Source organism: Protobothrops mucrosquamatus, unplaced genomic scaffold (assembly GCF_001527695.2).
Source record: "Protobothrops mucrosquamatus isolate PMUCROS unplaced genomic scaffold, P.Mucros_1.0 scaffold2599, whole genome shotgun sequence".
NCBI lineage: Eukaryota > Metazoa > Chordata > Lepidosauria > Squamata > Viperidae > Protobothrops > Protobothrops mucrosquamatus.
Window position 1 is genome coordinate 83,015 of NW_015388653.1, and position 18,920 is coordinate 101,934.

General features: G+C 43.7%; 1 protein-coding gene and 1 long non-coding RNA gene across 2 annotated transcripts in view; one reads left to right on the plus strand and one right to left on the minus strand.

The window, feature by feature from the left end:
* Positions 1–1,535, minus strand: part of LOC107295997 — a 4,773-nt gene extending 3,238 nt beyond the window's left edge. Inside the window, exons 1-2 of the long non-coding RNA XR_001549078.1 lie at positions 1,513–1,535; positions 297–416 (exon numbers count right to left, since the gene is read on the minus strand). This is a non-coding gene — a long non-coding RNA (uncharacterized LOC107295997). The remainder of the gene's footprint in view (positions 1–296; positions 417–1,512) is intronic.
* Positions 1,536–3,076: 1,541 nt separating this feature from the next.
* On the plus strand, positions 3,077–17,155 carry TM7SF2 (transmembrane 7 superfamily member 2). The gene is made up of 11 exons (XM_029285957.1): positions 3,077–3,096; positions 5,096–5,251; positions 5,879–6,075; positions 7,402–7,456; positions 9,010–9,204; positions 9,829–9,932; positions 13,234–13,353; positions 14,463–14,637; positions 15,493–15,567; positions 16,664–16,786; positions 16,870–17,155. Exons 2-11 carry the CDS (start codon positions 5,197–5,199, stop codon positions 17,028–17,030), a joined length of 1,260 nt encoding a protein of 419 aa, XP_029141790.1. The 5' UTR covers positions 3,077–3,096; positions 5,096–5,196; the 3' UTR covers positions 17,031–17,155.
* Positions 17,156–18,920: the final 1,765 nt, after the last annotated feature.

Consider the following 18,920-nt stretch of genomic DNA (forward strand, 5'->3'; position numbering starts at 1 on the left):
AAAAAAAAAAAAAAAAAAAAAAAAAGGGTGGACTTCAACTCCCAGAATTCCCCAGCCAGCATGCTTTAAATTGGGTGGACTTCAACTCCCAGAAGTCCACCCCTCTGAAACTTGCAAAGGTTGAGAAATGCTCTCTCCTAATTGGTGCAAAAAATACTCCCGCCTCAATTTAAAACAATAATTGGCTTGCCTTCTCAACCAATAGCAAGGCAGATGTCCTTGTTTCCGGCTCCTCCCACCTACTTCCCCAGTGCTGTTTCGGTCTTGCTTAATCCATTAATAACCTTAATTGTTACCCAAATAGATGAGGAATAAAGAAACCTGGTTTGCAGACCCAGAGGATGCTGGCTTTCCGTAAAGGGACACAACTGCTCCCCCTAAGGAGAGGCCTCCAGAACTGAGACGTCATTTTCAGGCTGTAAAGTGGAAGGAAAAAAGGGTTAATGCAGTCAAGTTTTTGAGCAACACAATGCATTTTTATATTCGTTTTACTACTTTTAATATAATCCCCAGTAACATGATTGAAAAAAGGATTTATTTTATTAATTATATATATTAAATTGTTTTATAATCTTTATTATAACCTTAATGTACTATATATTATCCTACACATTACAATTTAGTTTGCCAAATACCTTTATATATTTACTTATCCCTTCCCATAGTTTTTTTTTTTTTAATGGTTTTTATATTTATTTTAGTTTTGTTAATTGTGTATTTTATATTTTGTTCAGCTTTTAAAATTGCTGTTTGCATTTTGCCTGTCCTGTGCTGGCCTATGTGGATTGATTGAGGATTTGTACCATCACAGAAGTTCTCGATTCCAATTATAAAGCCTAAAATGGCATTAATTGGACTATAAACTCCAAACTAATGACATTTCTGAGTTTCCACACAAGGCCTGTAAGTCAAGTCTTGCCTGTAAAACTATCTGCAATAGATAAAAAAAATTAAACCACAATACCATTATATTAAAGCTACAAGGAGGCAGAATTAAAAGGTCTCATCCGATCTAAACACAAAAATCCCAAAACTGGGATTTTAAACCCAGATCCGGGATTTAAATCCCTGTCCAGGTTTTTAGGTTTAATTTTAAAAATGGAATGAAGTCTGAATTTTTCTATACATTACAGCAAATACCGTATAATAAATACATTATATTATATTTACATTATATTATATTCACGTATTAAATTAAATAGTTATTTAAATAATCAAAATAATTTAATTTAAATTTGGGTTGCCATTTGGGCAGAATCTGGGTTTATTTTAGCATAAAATCTTGGTTTTAGGAAAACCAGCATGGAGTCATTCAAGGCGCCCCGCATGAAACAAACCCCGTCGGAATCGTGGCTTAAAAATATACAAAGGGTTTAATAATCTGATAACAGTTTGATGGAGGTTTCTTCCTTGCATTGGCTAAAATATTTCCAAGGTTATAATAACCATGGATGACAAAAAGATAATTAAGATTATTAATGGATTAAACAAAACAGAAACAGCCCTCCTCACCTGCAAGATCTGTAGAACAGCGGAAGTAAGTGGGAGGAGCCGGAAACAAGGACGTCTGCCTTGCTATTGGTTGAGAAGGCAAGCCAATTATTGTTTTAAATTGAGGCGGGAGTATTTTTTGCACCAATTAGGAGAGAGAGACTTATTGACAGCGCGAATTTCTTAACTGTAGTATTGAATTATTGAGAGAAATATGTGGCGCCGGTGTGATAAAAATCTACATTTTAGAAATAAATGTTGCAAATTGTGTGCCATGCCAGTTAGATAATTAGCTTGAACCCTCATTAGCCTGTTTCAGTTTTGTACTTGGCATTTTTACTCTAACATTGCAATTAAGTGTAATGTGGCAGTAAAAATTAATTTTAAATATCAGTAAACATAACCCACAAAAACAAAAGCTGTTTGGGGGGTCCTCCATAATTTTCAAAAGAGGGAAGGGGTCTCGCGAGAAGAAAGTTTAAAAAAACGCTGCATTGGGCTAAATTCAATAAATAATAATAATAATAATAATAATAATAATAATAATAATAATAATAATAATAATAATAATAATAATAATAATAATAATAATAATAATAATGGGGAAAGAGGATTTTCAGTGATCAGTTACATAACTGTTTTTATTACTGAGGGGGAGAAAACTATTCTGCTATCCATCTTTCTTCCCTTCCTCCTTTCCTTCCTTCTGTCCACTTTCCTCCTTTCTTTCTCCCTCCATTCCTTGCCCCTTCCTTCCTTCCTTCCTTCTTCCTTTGTCTTTTCCTTCCTTCCACCCTCCCTCCCTTTTTCTTTTCTTCCTTCCTTTGTTCCTTCCCACTCCTTCCCCTTCCTTCCTTCCCTTTCTCCCTCCATCCCTTTTTCCTTCCTTCCTTCCATTCCTCCTTTTCTTTCCTTTTTCCCCTCTGCTTGTCTTCCTTCCTTCCTCCCTTTTTCCTCCCTCCCTTCCTTCCTCCCTTTTCTCTTCCTTCCTTCCCTCCCTTCCCTTTCCTTTTCCTTTTTTTCCTCTGTTTGTCCTCCTTTTTTCATCTTTCCTCTTTCTCTCCTTCCTTCTTTCCTTCATCCCTCCCTCCTTTTTTCTTCCTTCCTTCCCTCCCTTTCTCCCTCCTTTTCTTTCCTTCCTTCGCTCCTTCCTTCCCCCTCCCTCCCCTTCCTTCCTTCCCTTTCTCCCTCCCTCCTTTTCCTTCCTTCCTTCCTTCCTTCCTTCCTTCCTCCCTCCCTCCCTCCTTCCTTCCTTCCTTTTCTTTCTTTTCCTTCCTTTTTCCTCTGCTTGTCTTCCTTCCTTCCTTCCTTCCTTCCTTCCTTCCTTCCTTCCTTTTCTTTCTTTTCTTTCCTTTTTCCTCTGCTTGTCTTCCTTCCTTCCTTCCTTCCTTCCCCAGAAGAACCGAAAAGGAATGGAAAGCAACCTGGGGGCCTCCCACCAGCCGGATTGGCCCGTTGTCCCGTGACGTCACTCCGTCCGCGGGAGACGATTGGCCCTCCTAGCCTAGGGCCAGCATGGGCAGAGGGCGGGGCGGCCAGCTGTCATCAGGCTCCCCGGCCAGGCGCTCTGCGGGACAGGTGCGCCTCCCGGCATCCTCCGCACAGGTGAGCCTCCCGAGGGGAAGAGACGGGGGGGGGGTGAGTCCTCCCTGGGGCAAGAGAGCCAGGAGGACCCCTCCGAAAGGGGGTTCAAGAGGGAAGCCTTTGGGTCCCCGAAATGCAGCAGCCTTTGCCTGCCTGGGCAGAGATAATTCTCGTTTTTATCCCTTTGCTTCACCTGCAGCTCACCTTGAAGGAGCCTCACTCAGGAAGGAGCCTTTGTGGAGGGGAGGGAGGCAGCCCAGGGTCGAAGGGTGGCCATTCTGTCAATCAGATCCCTTTGTGGGGCTGTCAGATACGATGCCCAGCTTTTTGTGGGATATTTCCGCTTTCGCGCTTGCATGTCTTGCCTCCTGCGTGCAAGACGCAAGTTGCATGCTTAAGGAGGGGGGTCTTGCTGTGTACAACGTGCAGTTTTGTGCACCAAATGCATCCTGAAGTGCAGAATCCGATCAGCACACGGAGGGAGATATTTACCAACAAAACAGGGCCCCAAGTATCCGTGCGTGAGATGATCGGTTTATGTTAAGACTGTGATTTTTTTTACACAAGAGTGAAAATTCGCCACCCCCTTTCCTCCTGGGACATGAATGCCCCCCCCTGCAAAGGTTCCTCCCCCCCCCATAAGAAACATGGCTGAATTTTCCCCATGGAAATGTATCCTAGCACATAAAATAACGACAGTTTTACCCTTTTTGGCTCGGAAAAAAACGTATACAGCTAGTCCTCCACGTACAAGCATAACTGGGACCAGAATATCCGTCATTAAATAAGGCAGTTAAGTGAGCCATTCCCGATTTTACAACCTTTTCCCCAGTGGTTGTTAAGTGAATCATTGCAGTTGTTAAGTGAATCACATGGTAATTAAGCAAGTCTGGCTTCCCCCATTGACTTTGCATCTTGGAAGCTCCTGGGAAGATGGCAAATGTTGATCCCGGGATCTTGGCTATTTAATTTATGCTGCAGTGGTCATAAATATATGCCTGAATTTTGACCTTGGTCATAATTCTTTGTAATAAGAGTGCTATTCCAAAATGCAAAACCGGTTGTGCATTGTAGGGCAATCCCACGCAGGCACACTTGGACACACCCATGGATGAAAACATGAGAGCTGCATTCTGAAAGGCTAGTCCTGCACAGGACGCTAGTCTTTGAAATACGACACAATTGAGCCCAACATTTCTGTTGCTAAGTGAGACAAGTTGCTGACCCTAAGCAGGAGGTTGGACTAGAAGACCTCAAAGGTCCTTCCCAACCCTGGTATAGGTAGTCCTTGAACCACAACTGAGCCCAAAATGTCTGTTGTTAAGCAAAGGAATGTGTTAAATGGGTTTTGCCCCATTTCATGACCTTTCTTGCCACAGTTGTTAAGTGAACCACTGCAGTTGATGAGTCAGCAGTCTGGTTGTTAAGTGAATCTGGCTTACCCATTGACTTTGCTTGTCAGGGGGTCGCAAAAGGGGATCGCGTGACCCGGGACACTGCGACCGTCATAAATATGAGCCACTTGCCAAGTGTCTGAAATTTCATGATCAGGTGACCACAGAGTTGCTGCAACTGTCATAATTGTGAAAAACAGAAGTCACATTTTTCCGTGCCGTTGTAATTTCGAATGGTCACTAAATGAACTGTTGTAAGTTGAGGACTGCCTGTATTCCTGAACCCCACTCGGAGGTTAAAAATTCCCAATGAGAGGAAGGAGGAAGCCGATCCTGGTTGCTCTTTGTTGGCCCCGTGAGAGACTTTGCATGCTCCCTTTGTGATTAATTTCTAAAAAAAGAAGGCAGCATGGCTAGAATTACAAGCCCAGCTGCACGCAGATAAAGCGACGCCAACGCAGAATCTATTCTCCGTGCTCAGCTGGTTCAAAAGTGGGATTTAAATTGGGAGGGGGTCCTTCGGCCAGCCGGAGGGTGGGAATATTCAGGGTCTCTAACCTTCTTGGCTGCAGCCCAGCCTTGTGGAACAGAACTGCAATTTGACCCAAACTGGATTCTTTCTCCAGATCACGACAGGCTTTAATTCAGATCAAGGCATCAAACAGGAGTTCTCCGTTGGTGGAAAATCTCAACCGAAGACGCTTCGGGATCTGAGCTCAGGAGGAAAATGGATCGACTGAAGGTTCCTCGGACTAAAGAACTGGAATTTGGGGGTGTATTTGGTAAGGAAGAGAAGAATTGGGGTGGGGAACCCAGAGATTCGATCTCCGGGTTTCTCCGGTTTTATTGTCCTTCTAATCCCTCCCATAAGAACTAAAGATAGTCCTTGGCTTACAACCACAATTGAGCCCAACATTTCTGTCGCTAAGACAATCGTTAAATGAATTTTGCCCCATTTTACAACCTTGCTTGCCACCGTTAAGTGAAGCAAGGCACTTCTTGAGCTAGTAACACAACAGCTGTTGAGTAAATCCGGCTTCCCCGTTGAGGTGGCTTGTCAGAAGGTCGCAAAAGGGGATTGCATGACCCCGGGACCCTTGAACTGTCATAAGTACATGCCAGTTGCCAAGCATCTGAATATTGATCATGGGGATGCTGTAACAGTCATGTGTGGAAAACGCTCATAAGACACGTTGGTCAGTGCCGTTGTAACTTTGATCACTAAACGAATGATTGTAAGTCGAGGACTACTCGTATCATAGTTTTCTGTTTTTGAAAATGGGGGATTTGGTGAAAGTTGTGCAACCAGGGGCATCCCAATCTCTGATTCTAGCTTCCCCTCTTCTTTCTTCTTCTTCTTCTTCTCTTCCTCCTCCTCCTCCTCCTCCTCCTCCTCCTCCTCCTGGCAGGAGTGGCCCTCCTGATGGTCCTGATGCCCAGCACTGTCTTCTACCTGCTGCTAGTCTGCAGGACGGAGCAAGCCAGCGTGCTGAGCCCCCCCTTGCCGCTGCCCTCCTTTCGCTCCCTCTGGAGCCCCCAAGACTTCGCTCTGGTCCTGACCTGGGTGGCATTCCAAGCCCTTCTCTACCAGCTGCCAATGGGGAAGGTAAGGCCCTTGCTTGGGCTGGCACAGTCAGCTTTGGCCTCAGTTTTCCTCATCTGTATAATGGAAAGAAAAGTTGTGTGGGAGGTAATCCTGGTAGAAGGCAAAGGCTTTCTTATGGGAGAAATTTCCTGACAGTGAGAACAATTAATCAGTTACATCAGGGGTAGTCAATCTTGGCTCTTTTATGACTCGTGGACTTCAATTCCCAGAATTCCTGAGCCAGCTTAGCTGGCTCAGGAATTCTGGGAGTTGAAGTCCACGAGTCATAAAAGAGCCAAGGTTGACTACCCCTGAGTTAGATGGAAGTTGCTCCACCACTGGAGGACTTCAAGAAAAATTGGACAGCCATTTGTCCAGAATGGTGTAGGGTTGCCTGCTTGAGCAGGGGGTTGGACTAGAAGACCTCCAAGGTCCTTTCCAAATCTGTTATACTGTTAGTGTTAACTGTACTACAGTACAGTGCCTGCAACTAGGGCAGCTAAGATGATTAAAGGCCTGGAGACTAAAACATATGAAGAACGGTTGCAGGACTTGGGTTTGGCCAGTCTAGAGAAAAGAAGGACTGGGGGGGACATGATAGCAGGATTCCAGTATTTGAGGGGCTGCCGCAAAGAAGAGCAGGGGGTCAACCTATTTTCCAAAGCCCCTGAAGGCAGGACAAGAAACAACAGATGGAAACTAATCAAGGAGAGAAGCTACCTGGAACTAAGGAGAAACTTGCTAACAGTGAGCAAAATTAATCAATTGGATGAAAGCTGCGTCGAGATGTTGTGGATGTTCCATCACTGGAGGTTTTTAAGAAATCAGACAGCCACTTGTCCTGAATGGCAAAGGGTCTCCTGCTTGAACAGGGGGTTGGACTAGAAGACCTCTGAGGTTCCTTCCAGCTCTGTTATTCTGTTTCTGCTTGGGCAGACATGGGCCACCAGAGTGTAAAATGGTTATAAAAAGAACACCAGTAAATTTGAAGGCATCTCCAGCAGGCAGACAAAAGAACCCAAAAGATGATGAATTCTGTCCCTAATAAATAGGAGAGCTGGACCTTGTAACTCAGAGGAACTTTTCATTATTACAGATGGTCCTCAGCTTATGTCCACAATTGGAATCAGAATTTCTGTTGCTAAGCAAGACGGTTGTTAGGTTTGTGCCCGGTTTTACAACCTTTTTTTTTGTTAAGTGAATCGGCGCAGATGTTAAATGAATCTTTCCATTTTTAAGTACCCATTTGGATGGATATCAGTTTCTGTTTTGTCTGACAAGATGGACTTCCCCAAGCTCTGCAAAGATCTTACGAAAACTGATTTTTTTTTTTCTATTCCCCAACAGCTCAGCGAAGGAAGTGTTCTTCGGGACAAGAGCCGGCTGCAATATCGCATTAACGGTGGGTATTTCGGGACAATTAAAAGGCTTGTTAAAACAAAGGAATCAGATGGGATGGGGGGGAGAGAGAATTGGCAAGGGATGGCTGTAGCATCACTTCCCCAAATTAGTTTGTTTTAGGCAATTTAATTAAGAAATATACTTTGGAAGTACATGTTATTTAACATTTATTTATGTCACCGGCCTTTTTATATTAGTAGTCCTCAACGATTATAGCTGAGCCTAAAATTTCTGTTGTTACGTGAGACATTTTGTTCAGTGACTTTTGCCCCGTTTTACGATTTTTCTTGCCATAGTGGTTAAGTGAATCACCGCAGTTTGATAAGTTGGCAACCCGGTTGTTAAGTGACTCTGGCTTCCTCCACTGACTTTGTCAAAAGGTCACAAAAAAACAAGATTGGGTGATCTCAGGACCGTCATAAATATGAACCAGTTGCCAAGAGTCTGAATTTTGATCACGGGTCCATGGAGTTGTTGCAGGGGTCAAAAAGTGTGAAAAACGGACATAACTCACTTTTTTTCAGTGCCATTGTAACTTTGAACGGTCGCTAAGCGAACTGTTGTAAGTCAAGGACTATCTGTATTACCAGCAATTTCTCCTGCTTGAACAGTTTTGTTTTATTACTAAGAATCAATCAAGGCTGTTTGATCCTGGATGGACTTGAGACAATTACTGTTGTGATAAGTAAGGCTGGAATTGAAGCTGTTTGTAGACTTTCTGTGAGTTAAATACAACAATAGTGTTAACAGAGAGTTTTGAAGCTATATATATATCAGTATTCAGTATTCAACTAGGGGGACAATATATGTGGTATACAGGTAATCCTCAATTTACAACAATTCATTTAGTGACCATTCAAAGTTACAATGCCACTGAAAAAAGTGATTTATGTCCATTTTCACACTTACAACCGTTGTAGGATCCCCATGGTCACCTGATCAAAATTCAAATGGCTTGGCAACTGGTTCATAATTATGACGGTCGCAGTGTCCCGGGGTCACGTGATCCCCTTTTGCGACCTCCCGACAAGCAAATTCAATGGGGAAGCCAGATTCACTTAACAACCATGTTGCTAACTTAACAGCTGCAGTCATTCACTTAACTGCGGCAAAAAAGGACGTAAAGTGGGGCAAAGCTCGCTTAACAACTGTCTCACTTAGCAACTGAAACTTTGGGCTCAATTGTGGTCATAAGTCAAGGACCACCTGTATCTTTTTTTAAAAAAAAAATTCTTTTTTGTCTTGTTTGTTTTTCTTCTGTTATGCTTTTTTTCTTTTTCTTTATTGAGTTTGTATTTTAACTTAGAATGAAATAAAAACAAATATTGAAAGAAACAGCATACGGCTAGGACTCTATTAAATATGAATGCTGCAATATCCACTCGAAAACTTTTAAAAGAAGGGATGGGGAAAAAATTAAAAAGAAGACCCATTGTAATTAAAGCATTCAGTAAACTCTTGGCCTAAGTTTAGTTTTTGGAGTTCCCAGATACCTGGCTGTAGGTCTCATTTGGGGCACAAATCCCCCTCCTCCTTTTTTTTCTTTTTGGGTAGGGTTCTACACCATGTTGGTCACAGCGCTGATGGTGGGTGCCGGACTGGCCGGGGGGCTGCGCCTGAGTTACATCTACGACCACCTCCTGCAACTGGCCTTCGCAGCGACCGTCGTGGCTTTCAGCCTGAGCGTCCTTCTCTATTTTAAAGCTCTGCTGGCCCCAGAGACAGCTCTGGCTCCCAGTGGGAATTCAGGTGAGGGTCCCCCAAATCTGGAAAACTCAACGGGGGCTGTGGAATGAGGAAAAGCCCGCAGGAGGCATCTTAACCCCCTTTGCAGCCTTGTCCACCTCTCAGGATAGATTAGCCCTTGCCGACTTTAAGATGATAGAAAAACAGAATAACAGAGCTGAAAGGGAGCTTGGAGGTCTTCTAGTCCAACCCCCTGATCAAGCAGGAAACCCTCTACCATTTCAGACAAGTGGCTGTCCAGTCTCTTCTTAAAAACCTCCAGTGTTGGAGCATCCACGATTTCTGGTGGCAAGCTGTTCCACTGGTTAATTGTCCTCACTCTTAGGAGGTTTCTCCTGAATTCCAGGTTGCTTCTCTCCTGGAAGAGAGAAACGACCATCACATTTATTTAAGAACTGCAGCATTCGCTTAACGACCACTGTAAAAAGAGCCATAAAATCAAGTCCAGTCACATGGGTGCTTTGGCTTACAACTGTTATAACTTACAGTGGAAATTCCGGATTCCATTATGGTCATAAGCTGAGGACTACCTATATTTTCCTGGGAAGTAAGAAGCCCGTGATCAACCAGGGCACTTGGAAAGTTTCAGGAGAACTTTATTTTTATTTTTTTTCTCCCCTCCTGCAGGAAACCCCATTTATGACTTCTTCATGGGCCATGAGTTGAACCCACGCATCGGGGTCTTTGATCTCAAATTCTTCTGTGAGTTACGCCCAGGTCTCCTTGGCTGGGTAAGCATCTTTGTGCTGGCGGTGAGGACAACGAAGTGGGAGGTCCTGGCCTCCAATTAGAAAGAGGCATATTTGGGAAGGGCTGGGGGCTTCTGATAGAGCAACAAGTGCTTCCAGAACTTGTTGGGTGCTCATGAAGAGACTGGACAGCCATTTGTCCAGAATGGCATAGGGTCCCCTGCTTGAGCAGAAGGTTGGTCTAGGACAGGGCTTTTCAACCAGTTGTATGGGTATCACCTGTGGTACATTGGCACCTGGCAGGTGGTACGTGAGCATCCTAGAAAAGTGGTAGCAGGGAGGGGAATGAGCTGAACCGGCACAAACCTGAGTGAGAGACGGCTGGAGCTGCAGGGCTGTCAGGGCTCAGCGGAAGCGCCAGGATCAGCGCCAGGATCCAGCTGGAGCTCAGCGCTGATCCTGGCGCTTCTGCTGAGCCCAGAAGAAGCGCCGATCAGCTGGAATGTTGCAGCATCTCCAGGGTCTTGTGATTTACATTCAGATGCTTGGCAACTGATTCATATTTATGACGGTCACAGCATCCCAGGGTCATGTGAAGTGACCAAAACCTGCTGCAACCACCCAGCAGACGCAGGGGGGGAATAAAAACCAAACACCCCCCACCCCACCCCCGCTGCCAATCCTCAACAGAAATGTTCACAACAATGAAAACCTCGGACAGGAGGAAGAGCGCCGCTGGGCGGGCAGGCAGGTGTCTTGCTCGGCTGTGGCTTGGGGGGGGCACTTTTTTCAGTGCCATTGTAACTTCGAACAGTCACTGTTGTAAGTCGAGGACTACCTGTACTTTTATCACTTTTTTTTTTTTTGGGTCATCAAGTTTTTGACACCTTGCTAGGCGACTGGTGGTACTCGGATGTTGCCATATCCTAAAAGTGGTACAATGGGTGAAAAGGTTGAAAAGCCCTGGGCTAGAAGACCGCCAAGGACCCTCTTATTCTATATTCTATGTTCTATGTTCTTACTGGAATTTGAAAGCCTTGACAAGCTTCATCAGCTATACACAGTCTTCATAGCCTATGTTGGGTCCTGGACAATCTGTTTGCACAACCCAGAAATCAGATGACCCAGATTAAAAGGAAGGAAGGAAAGTCAATGTGTTGGGCAGGAATGTGATCCAGACAATTCCACCTGATCCTTGGGAAGCAGGGGTTAAATGACGTCCCTTTCGCCAAAGAACGGAGAGATTTAGAATATAGAATAATAGAGTTGGAAGGGACCTTGGAGGTCTTCTAGTCCAGCCCCCTGCTCAAGCAAGAAACTCTATATCATGTGAGACAAGGGGCTGTCCTGTCTCTTCTTAAATGCCTCCAGTGATGGAGCACCCACATCTTCTGGTGACAAGCTGTTCCACTGGTTAATTGTTCTCACTGTTAGGAAATTTCTCCTTAATTCCAGGTTGCTTCTCTCCTTGGTTAGTTTCCATCCATTCTTTCTTGTCCTGCCTTCTGGTGCTTTGGAGATTAGGTTGAGCCCTCTTCCTTGTGGCAGCCCGTCAAATAATGGAGTGCTGCTATCATGTCTTCCCTGGTCATTCCATTGCTTTTAATGTCAAAGTACATTCATGGAACTATTCATAAGTTGGAACCACCTCTGACAGCATATATTTAATCCAGTGTTCATTTAGAGCAGGGGTCTGCAACCTTGACAACTTTAAGACTTGTGGACTTCAGCTCCCAGAATTCCTCAGCCAACTATGCTGGCTAAGGAATTCTGGGAGCTGAAGTCCACAAGTCTTAAAGTTGTCAAGGTTGCAGACCCCTGATTTAGAGCATATTTTTCAACAGCAGGCTGCCCTTCATAAGACTCTATATACCAAGTAAAGCAATTTGGGGATGTGGCAAAAAAAGAGCTATCATATGCTACTACCACAGAATGTCACCCACCATCAGAATTCAACATCAATATCGTTTCACAGTTGAAATTTGAACAAGGAAGCATCTCCCCAAAATTAACACTAGAATTAACTAATGGTGCTATGTATGTGAGCTAGCATGGCTGAAATGGCGACAGAATAAAAGACAGTTCTGTATTTTTCATTTGGCTTATATCTGACCAATTTTCCAGATGTTAAAAATGTTTTTGTGCCACTTGAAGAAAAGATTCTTGCATAGCATTTTTAAAGCCGTTTCTCAGAAGAGGAAACAATTGAGGCCTCCCTCAGAACAATATTCAGACATCTGAGGATTATGGGCTACATATGATGCAGGTGAGATGTCCTGACAGCAAGAGGCTTCTTTGGGTAACTTGATAATGTTTCTCAGCCTCAGAAACATTAGGATGCACGGATTTCAACTCTTACACTGGGAGAATTCTAGGAGTTGAAATCTACATATTTAAAAGTTGCTGAAGTTCAGAAATGGTGAGCTAGACCAAGGCTAATTGTATGTTGGGATAAATCTCATTCTGATTCAGGAGAGAAGAATTCTCTGTAAGCCAACTGAAAACACTAAATCACATTTTGATTCAGGAGAGAATTATCTGTAAGCCAGCTGAAAACAGTTGCTAAACAGGTTCTAGGAACAACAGCATTTATGTTTATACGGGTCAAATATCACAATTGTTTCTGTTGCACAGTATATATGTTAAACGTCAGCTCAGTGAAAGGGGGCTGAGATGGTAATTGGACTCTATGGGTAAAAAACAATCTCACTGAAGTTAGTTTCATCTCCAAGTCGATTGATTTCTTTGTTGACCTGAGCAAAGATGCTCATTTCTTGTTCAATAGCTTGGATTCGATCCTCAATAGAAGACATGGTGTTCTGGCCCTGATCCACAAGATTCTTTAATATATCCTGGTTGGTCAGCACCATACACAGAGCTTCTTGATTCCTCAGAATAGCATCATGCATGGCTTCTGGATGCCACTGGCTGCATATCAGGGATAGCTTTCACTGGTGATGTTCCCAAGTAGAGAGAAGGCAGCAGATGTAGCTGGTTGTCCTTTGTTGGGCCACCTCATTCAATACTTCTTGATTGTTACTGCCCAATTCTACCCGCAAATCTTCTTTCCAAGTCATTGCACTTTCCACTGGCCTTGACCCCACCTCCTCCAGCAACTCCACTCGCAGCCCTTCCATCCTCCTAACGCAGAGATCCCACCAGCCAGGTCCTTCTTTTCAGTACATTGGACAGACCCAATTCCTGCAATCGTTATTTGTATGTTTTAGCCTCCAGCTCCATAAATTTATCCACATGTTTTTTAAAATCCAATATGATGTGGAAAAAAGTGGGGAAATTGATGGGGGTCTGTTCTCATTGCTGGGCTGTCTCCTCCCTCCCGCAGGCCCTGATCAACATGGCGATGTTGGTTAAAGAAACGGAACTGAGAGGCAGCCCCTCCTTGGCCATGATCCTGGTTAATGCCTTCCAGCTTCTCTACGTGGTGGATGCCTTCTGGCATGAGGTAGGTTAAACCATGGCCAGCAGGCCTGGCCATGGGGAAAGGGAGGGGGGTCAAAAAAATTTAACAAATTAGATTTGTATAAGTTAGATAGATAGATATGCACATTTAGATATGTATAGGATAGATCAATATTCTTGCCTAAAAATGAGATATTTTTTATATAATGGACTAAAGGTAATTTAGAATATTAAGAATGTATTTTTTAGAACGATAGGTTTATTTGTATGAAAATTATTATGTAATGGAATGAAGAAAATTGAAGAGATCCAAATTTAGATTTGGATTGAACTATTAATTAATTGAGTTATGTTTGATGACATGGATGTTATTAGCTATGGTAATTAATTGGATGAAATTTGAATTTAAGGTCTGAAATTATTCTGTCAGCTCAAAGAGATTGATTAATTGATGGATTAGATAGGTATAGGATAGATTAATACTTTATTTTAAACAGGGGTGATTAGTGGAAGAAGAAATAAATAAGATTCATGACAAAATTAAGGAATTAGAACATATTTGGAAGGGATACCTGAATGGATAATGTTTTTGCTTAAAGTTAACTTGATTATGGTATTGTAAATTTATAAAGCTTTAAAACAGGTCCAGTTGGAATAAATTTAAGCTAGAATTGGATATGTTAAATATTCTATGTTATCTGAGGGAAAAAGAGAAGGAATACTTGATGTATTGATTGTACAATGTTTATATGTTTTGTTTTAGGATGTTTGATTACCCCAGCACCACGGTGTGTCCTTAGTACTTTGTTCTAACAATTAAAAAACCAATAAAATGTGTTTCAAAAATTTTTTTTAACAAGTTATCCTTGGAACATGGGAGAAAGAAATACAGTATTTCCCCAACTTGGAAATTCCCTAGTTTAGAGGTCCAAGGCTGGTTGCACAATTTGGCTTGACGCACTGCTTTGAGTAATCTACAGCTGTTTGCACAGCTGGATCAGGCTAGAGCAGTCTTTCTCAACCTTAACAACTTTAAGATGGGTGGACTTCAACTCCCAGAATTCCTCAGCCAGCAAAGCATCTTAAAGTTGCCAAGGTTGAGAAAGACTGGAGTCAAGAAATTTGGGGCTGAAGTTTGTGAATATTTTGCAGGAGGCCATTCTCACCACAATGGATATTGTCCATGATGGCTTCGGTTTCATGCTTGCTTACGGGGACCTGGCTTGGGTGCCATTCCTGTACAGCCTCCAGTCCTGCTTCCTCGTAGCTCACCCCCAGCAGCTTAGCCTGCCTCTAGCGGGGGGCATCGTCCTGCTAAATGGTGAGTGAGGCTGCAAACAGGCCCTCTGAGCATGCACAGAATGCTTTCATCATCTCCTGCTTGAGCGGGGTGGTGGTGGTGTTGGACTAGATTGCCAAGGTCCCTTCTAACTCTTCTAGTCTAGTCTAGTGTAGTCTAGTGTAGTCTAGTGTAGTCTAGTCTAGTCCTATTCTATTCTAGTCCTATTCTATTCTAGTCCTATTCTATTCTAGTCCTATTCTATTCTAGTCCTATTCTATTCTATTCTATTCTATTCTTCTACTCTATTCTACTCTATTCTTTCTATTCTTAGTCTAGTCTAGTCTAATTCTATTCTATGTCTATTCTAGTCTAAATCTATTCTATTCTATTAGTTTATTCTATTCTAGTCAGTCTATTCTATTCTATTCTATTCTATTCTATTCTATTCTAATTCTATTATCCTATCCTCTTCTATCCTTTTCTGTTTTTTGTTTTGTTTTCTGTATTCTATTCTGTTCTGTTCTACTCTACTCTACTCTACTCAAGAATAACAGAATATTGTCTCCTCTCCTCGCTCCTCTTTCTATTCCATTCCATTCCAATTTTTTTTTGGTCTTCCAATGGAAGCTGGATGGTCATTCATTAATTCAAGGTTTTCCAACCTTAATGATTTCTGTGCATGTGAACTTCAAATCCCAGAATTTCACAGTTGTACCGGTAACTACTCTTAAGACCTTCAGGCATGAAGTTCTTCAACGATTCCAACTCTTCGTAACTAGACTACCTGAGACACGACTCTCTTTTCAATCCGACCTACGGGAGATTCCAGGGAAGGTTGAGATGCTACGATGCTAAGTTATGTTTAGTAGAGTGACAGTAAAAAAGTAAAACGTCCGGACCCTATAACCATATTCCGTGGTGCCAATTCCCAGAAAAACACCTTCCGACGGAATCCCGCTGACCCCAGAGTGACTGGTTTGTAACATCACAAGTTTCACTTTGTAGGGGGGGGGGTCCATAAGATCGACTTAACCAAAATCTGGCAGGCACATTCACACAACATGGTGGGTTTACTTCCTTTTATCCTAGGTGATTAAGATAGCAATAGCCATAATGTTTAGACTTATATCCCGCTTCACATTGCTTTACTCACAACTTCTGTAGGGAAGCTGTTCCACTGATTAGTTAACAGAATAATAGAGTCAGATCTTTTAGTACAGGGCTTTTCAACCTTTTCACCCATTGTACCACTTTTAGGATATGGCAATATCCGAGTACCACCAGTCGCCTAGCAAGGTGTCAAAAACTTGATGACCAAAAAAAAAAGGGAAAAAAGTGATGAAGTACAGGTGGTCCTCGACTTACAACAATTTGCTTAGTGATTGTTCGAAGTTACAGTGGCACTGAAAAAAGTGCCCCCCAAGCCACAGCCGAGCAAGACACCTGCCCGCCCACCTGGCGGCGCTCTTCCTCCTGTCCGAGGTTTCCATTGTTGTGAGCATTTCTGTTGAGGATTGGCAGCGGGGGTGAGGTGGGGGGGGTTGGTTTTTATTCCCCCCCGTCTGCTGGGTGGTTGCAGCAGGTTTTGGTCACTTCACATGACCCTGGGACACTGTGACTGTCATAAATATGAATCAGTTGCCAAGCATCTGAATGTAAATCACAAGACCCTGGAGAGGCTGCAACATTCCAGCTGATCGGCGCTTCTTCTGGGCTCAGCAGAAGCACCAGGATCAGCGCTGAGCTCCAGCTGATTGGTGCTTCTTCAGGGCTCAGCAGAAGCACCAGGATCAGTGCTGCTTTCCAGCTGGAGCCTGGCACTGATCCTGGCGCTTCCGCTGAGCCCTGACAGCCCTGCAGCTCCAGCCGTCTCTCGCTCAGGCTTGTGCGGTGCTGCCACCGGTTCAGCTCATTCCCCTCCCCTGCTATCACTTTTCTAGGATTGTCGCATACCACCTGCCAGGTGCCAATGTACCACAGGTGGTACCCCTACCACTGGTTGAAAAGCCCTGTTCTAATAGTCCAACCCCCTCAAACAGAAGACCCTCTATCACTCTCTTTTTTCCCCCAGGGCTCCGGACAATCCCTACGGCAACCGGTCGCCGCCTCCTGGTCTCTGGCTGGTGGGGTTTTGTGCGACACCCCAACTATTTAGGAGATCTGATCATGGCTTTTGCGTGGTCTTTGCCCTGCGGTAAGTGGCAGCCACCTAGGAGAGGCTCCAGATTTGTTTCTCTGCAGCAATCTAAGCTGGCCTTCCTTTCGGTTTCGTTGCAGGATTCACTCACATCTTGCCCTATTTTTATATTATCTATTTCACCTTGCTGCTGGCTCATCGGGATGCCCGGGACGAGCACCAGTGCCTGAGGAAGTACGGGCTAGCGTGGCACGAATATTGCCGGCGTGTCCCTTACCGGATTTTCCCGTATCTCTACTGAATTCTTAAGTCTCCATTTCCAAACGGTCTCTTGTTTGGAAGTTGTCAGAATTGTCTCCTGGCTTCATGTCACTGCAAGGAAGAAGACACTGCACAACTTGGGAAGCAGGCAGAAGCATCAGCTGTACATGACTGTTTCTCCAAACAAGATTGCTGGATTTTTATTGTACATTCTCCTGTTTCACTATCACCGACTGGAGGACATTTTCGTTTGTCCTCCTTTCCCGTCTTCCATTTGCCTAGATTATGTTCCTGATAGGAAAAGACACTGGAAAAGTAGACTTTGGACCTGGAGCCGTTTTCTATTGAAATAAACTGATTTTTTTAGGACATAGAATAACAGAGTTGGAAGAGACCTGGGAGATCTTCTAGTTCAGGGCTCTCCAATCCCCCATGGTACTGGCCCATGGCCCATCGGGAACTGGGCTGCGCAAGCAGCGGGCGAGCACACAAAACCATCCCCCTCTGGCCACTGCTGGTCCATGGAGCTGGAAAGGTTGGAGACCACCGTTCCAGTTCATCTCCCTGCTCAAGCAGGAGACCCTAACCATTTTGGACAAATGGCTGTCCAGTCTTCTCTTAAAACCACCAGCGATGGAGCATCCACAACTTCCAGAGGCAAGTCATTCCAGTGATTAATTGTTCTGTCAGGAGATTTCTCCTTACTTCTAGGATGGATCTCCCACCCATTACTTCTTGTCCCGTCCTCCAGGTGCATTGGAGATGAAGTCAACCTCCTCCTCTGTGACAGCCCCTCAAGTACTATCATGCCCCCCCCTTAATCCTTTTCATCTTCGATAAGCTAGACGTAGTGATCTCCCTCAACCGTTCACCATACAATTTAGCCTCCAGAACTTTTATCATCTTTGCTGCTCTTCTCTGCACATTTTCCAGGGATCTCAACAAGACAATCAAAGCACTTTGGCGATGCTTCTTGAACTCCTAAACACAGCAGTCTCCAACTGTTGCAGCTTGGCGGCCCGACGGGGGGAGGGGGAGAGGAACCAGACCACATGAGCAGCAGACTGGCGCACAACCACACGCATGAAGTTCATCTTACTCAAGTGGTGGGCCGGGGCACACACACAGCTCGACTGCAAGTCGAGCTACACACACACTGTGCATCAGCCTGTAGACCTATTGCAAATAGCCACAGCCTGGTAACGGGCCCCGGGGTTGGGGACCCCTGTCCTCAGTTTGCAACATTTGCAAGTATTCAGTAAGATGGTCTAGCTCTAGCCAACCTTTTCTATACCCCGCACCCCTAGAACGCTTCTGATATATTCTTGCACCCCTTACAAAAGTTTGAAATAATGGCAACAAATTATGCATATACACTATAATTTTGAAAAGTCAAGTTTTCACGCCCTCTGGAATATCGTCTGGCACCTCCAGGGGGTGCGAGCACCCCTGGTTGGAAACCCCTGGCCTAGAAACTGGATATTTTTTAAGAGATTAACAGGATCCTTGGGAAGTAAGAGTTTGATTCTTAAAGTCTAAACTCTACAAATTAACAAAGCAATACTAACCGGCAGACTGAAGTAATAAAGGAGAACTCGATATAATTGGGAGTGTCATAAAAATGACACTTTTTGAAAACTTGTACTAGAGATTTTCAAAGAGACATAACAATTAACTTTTAGTGTTTTATGATTTAACTAATCTTTGGGGATTGGATTATGCCAGCTTTTAAAAAAAATAACATTTAAAACTCAAACTATTTGTGTTTTTTGCTCTTGAACAGCAAATATTGGATGCTGGGAAGAATATTCATATTCTTTGTAATGGGAAATAGTGAACTGTTTTATTTCTAGCTAGCAATTAAATCTTTTTTGAAGGGGATTTCTCTGAGTCACATTAATAACAATAAAGCCCAAAATTTCTAACTGAC

What these genes read in the sequence shown, in the direction of transcription:
- TM7SF2 (XM_029285957.1), top strand. Translation starts at nt 5,197, where the DNA reads ATGGATCGACTGAAGGTTCCTCGGACTAAAGAACTGGAATTTGGGGGT. An exon ending in GCCCAGGTCTCCTTGGCTGG is followed by an intron (nt 9,933 to 13,233) that starts GTAAGCATCTTT and finishes TCCCTCCCGCAG; the next exon opens with GCCCTGATCAACATGGCGAT. An exon ending in TGCGTGGTCTTTGCCCTGCG is followed by an intron (nt 16,787 to 16,869) that starts GTAAGTGGCAGC and finishes GTTTCGTTGCAG; the next exon opens with GATTCACTCACATCTTGCCC.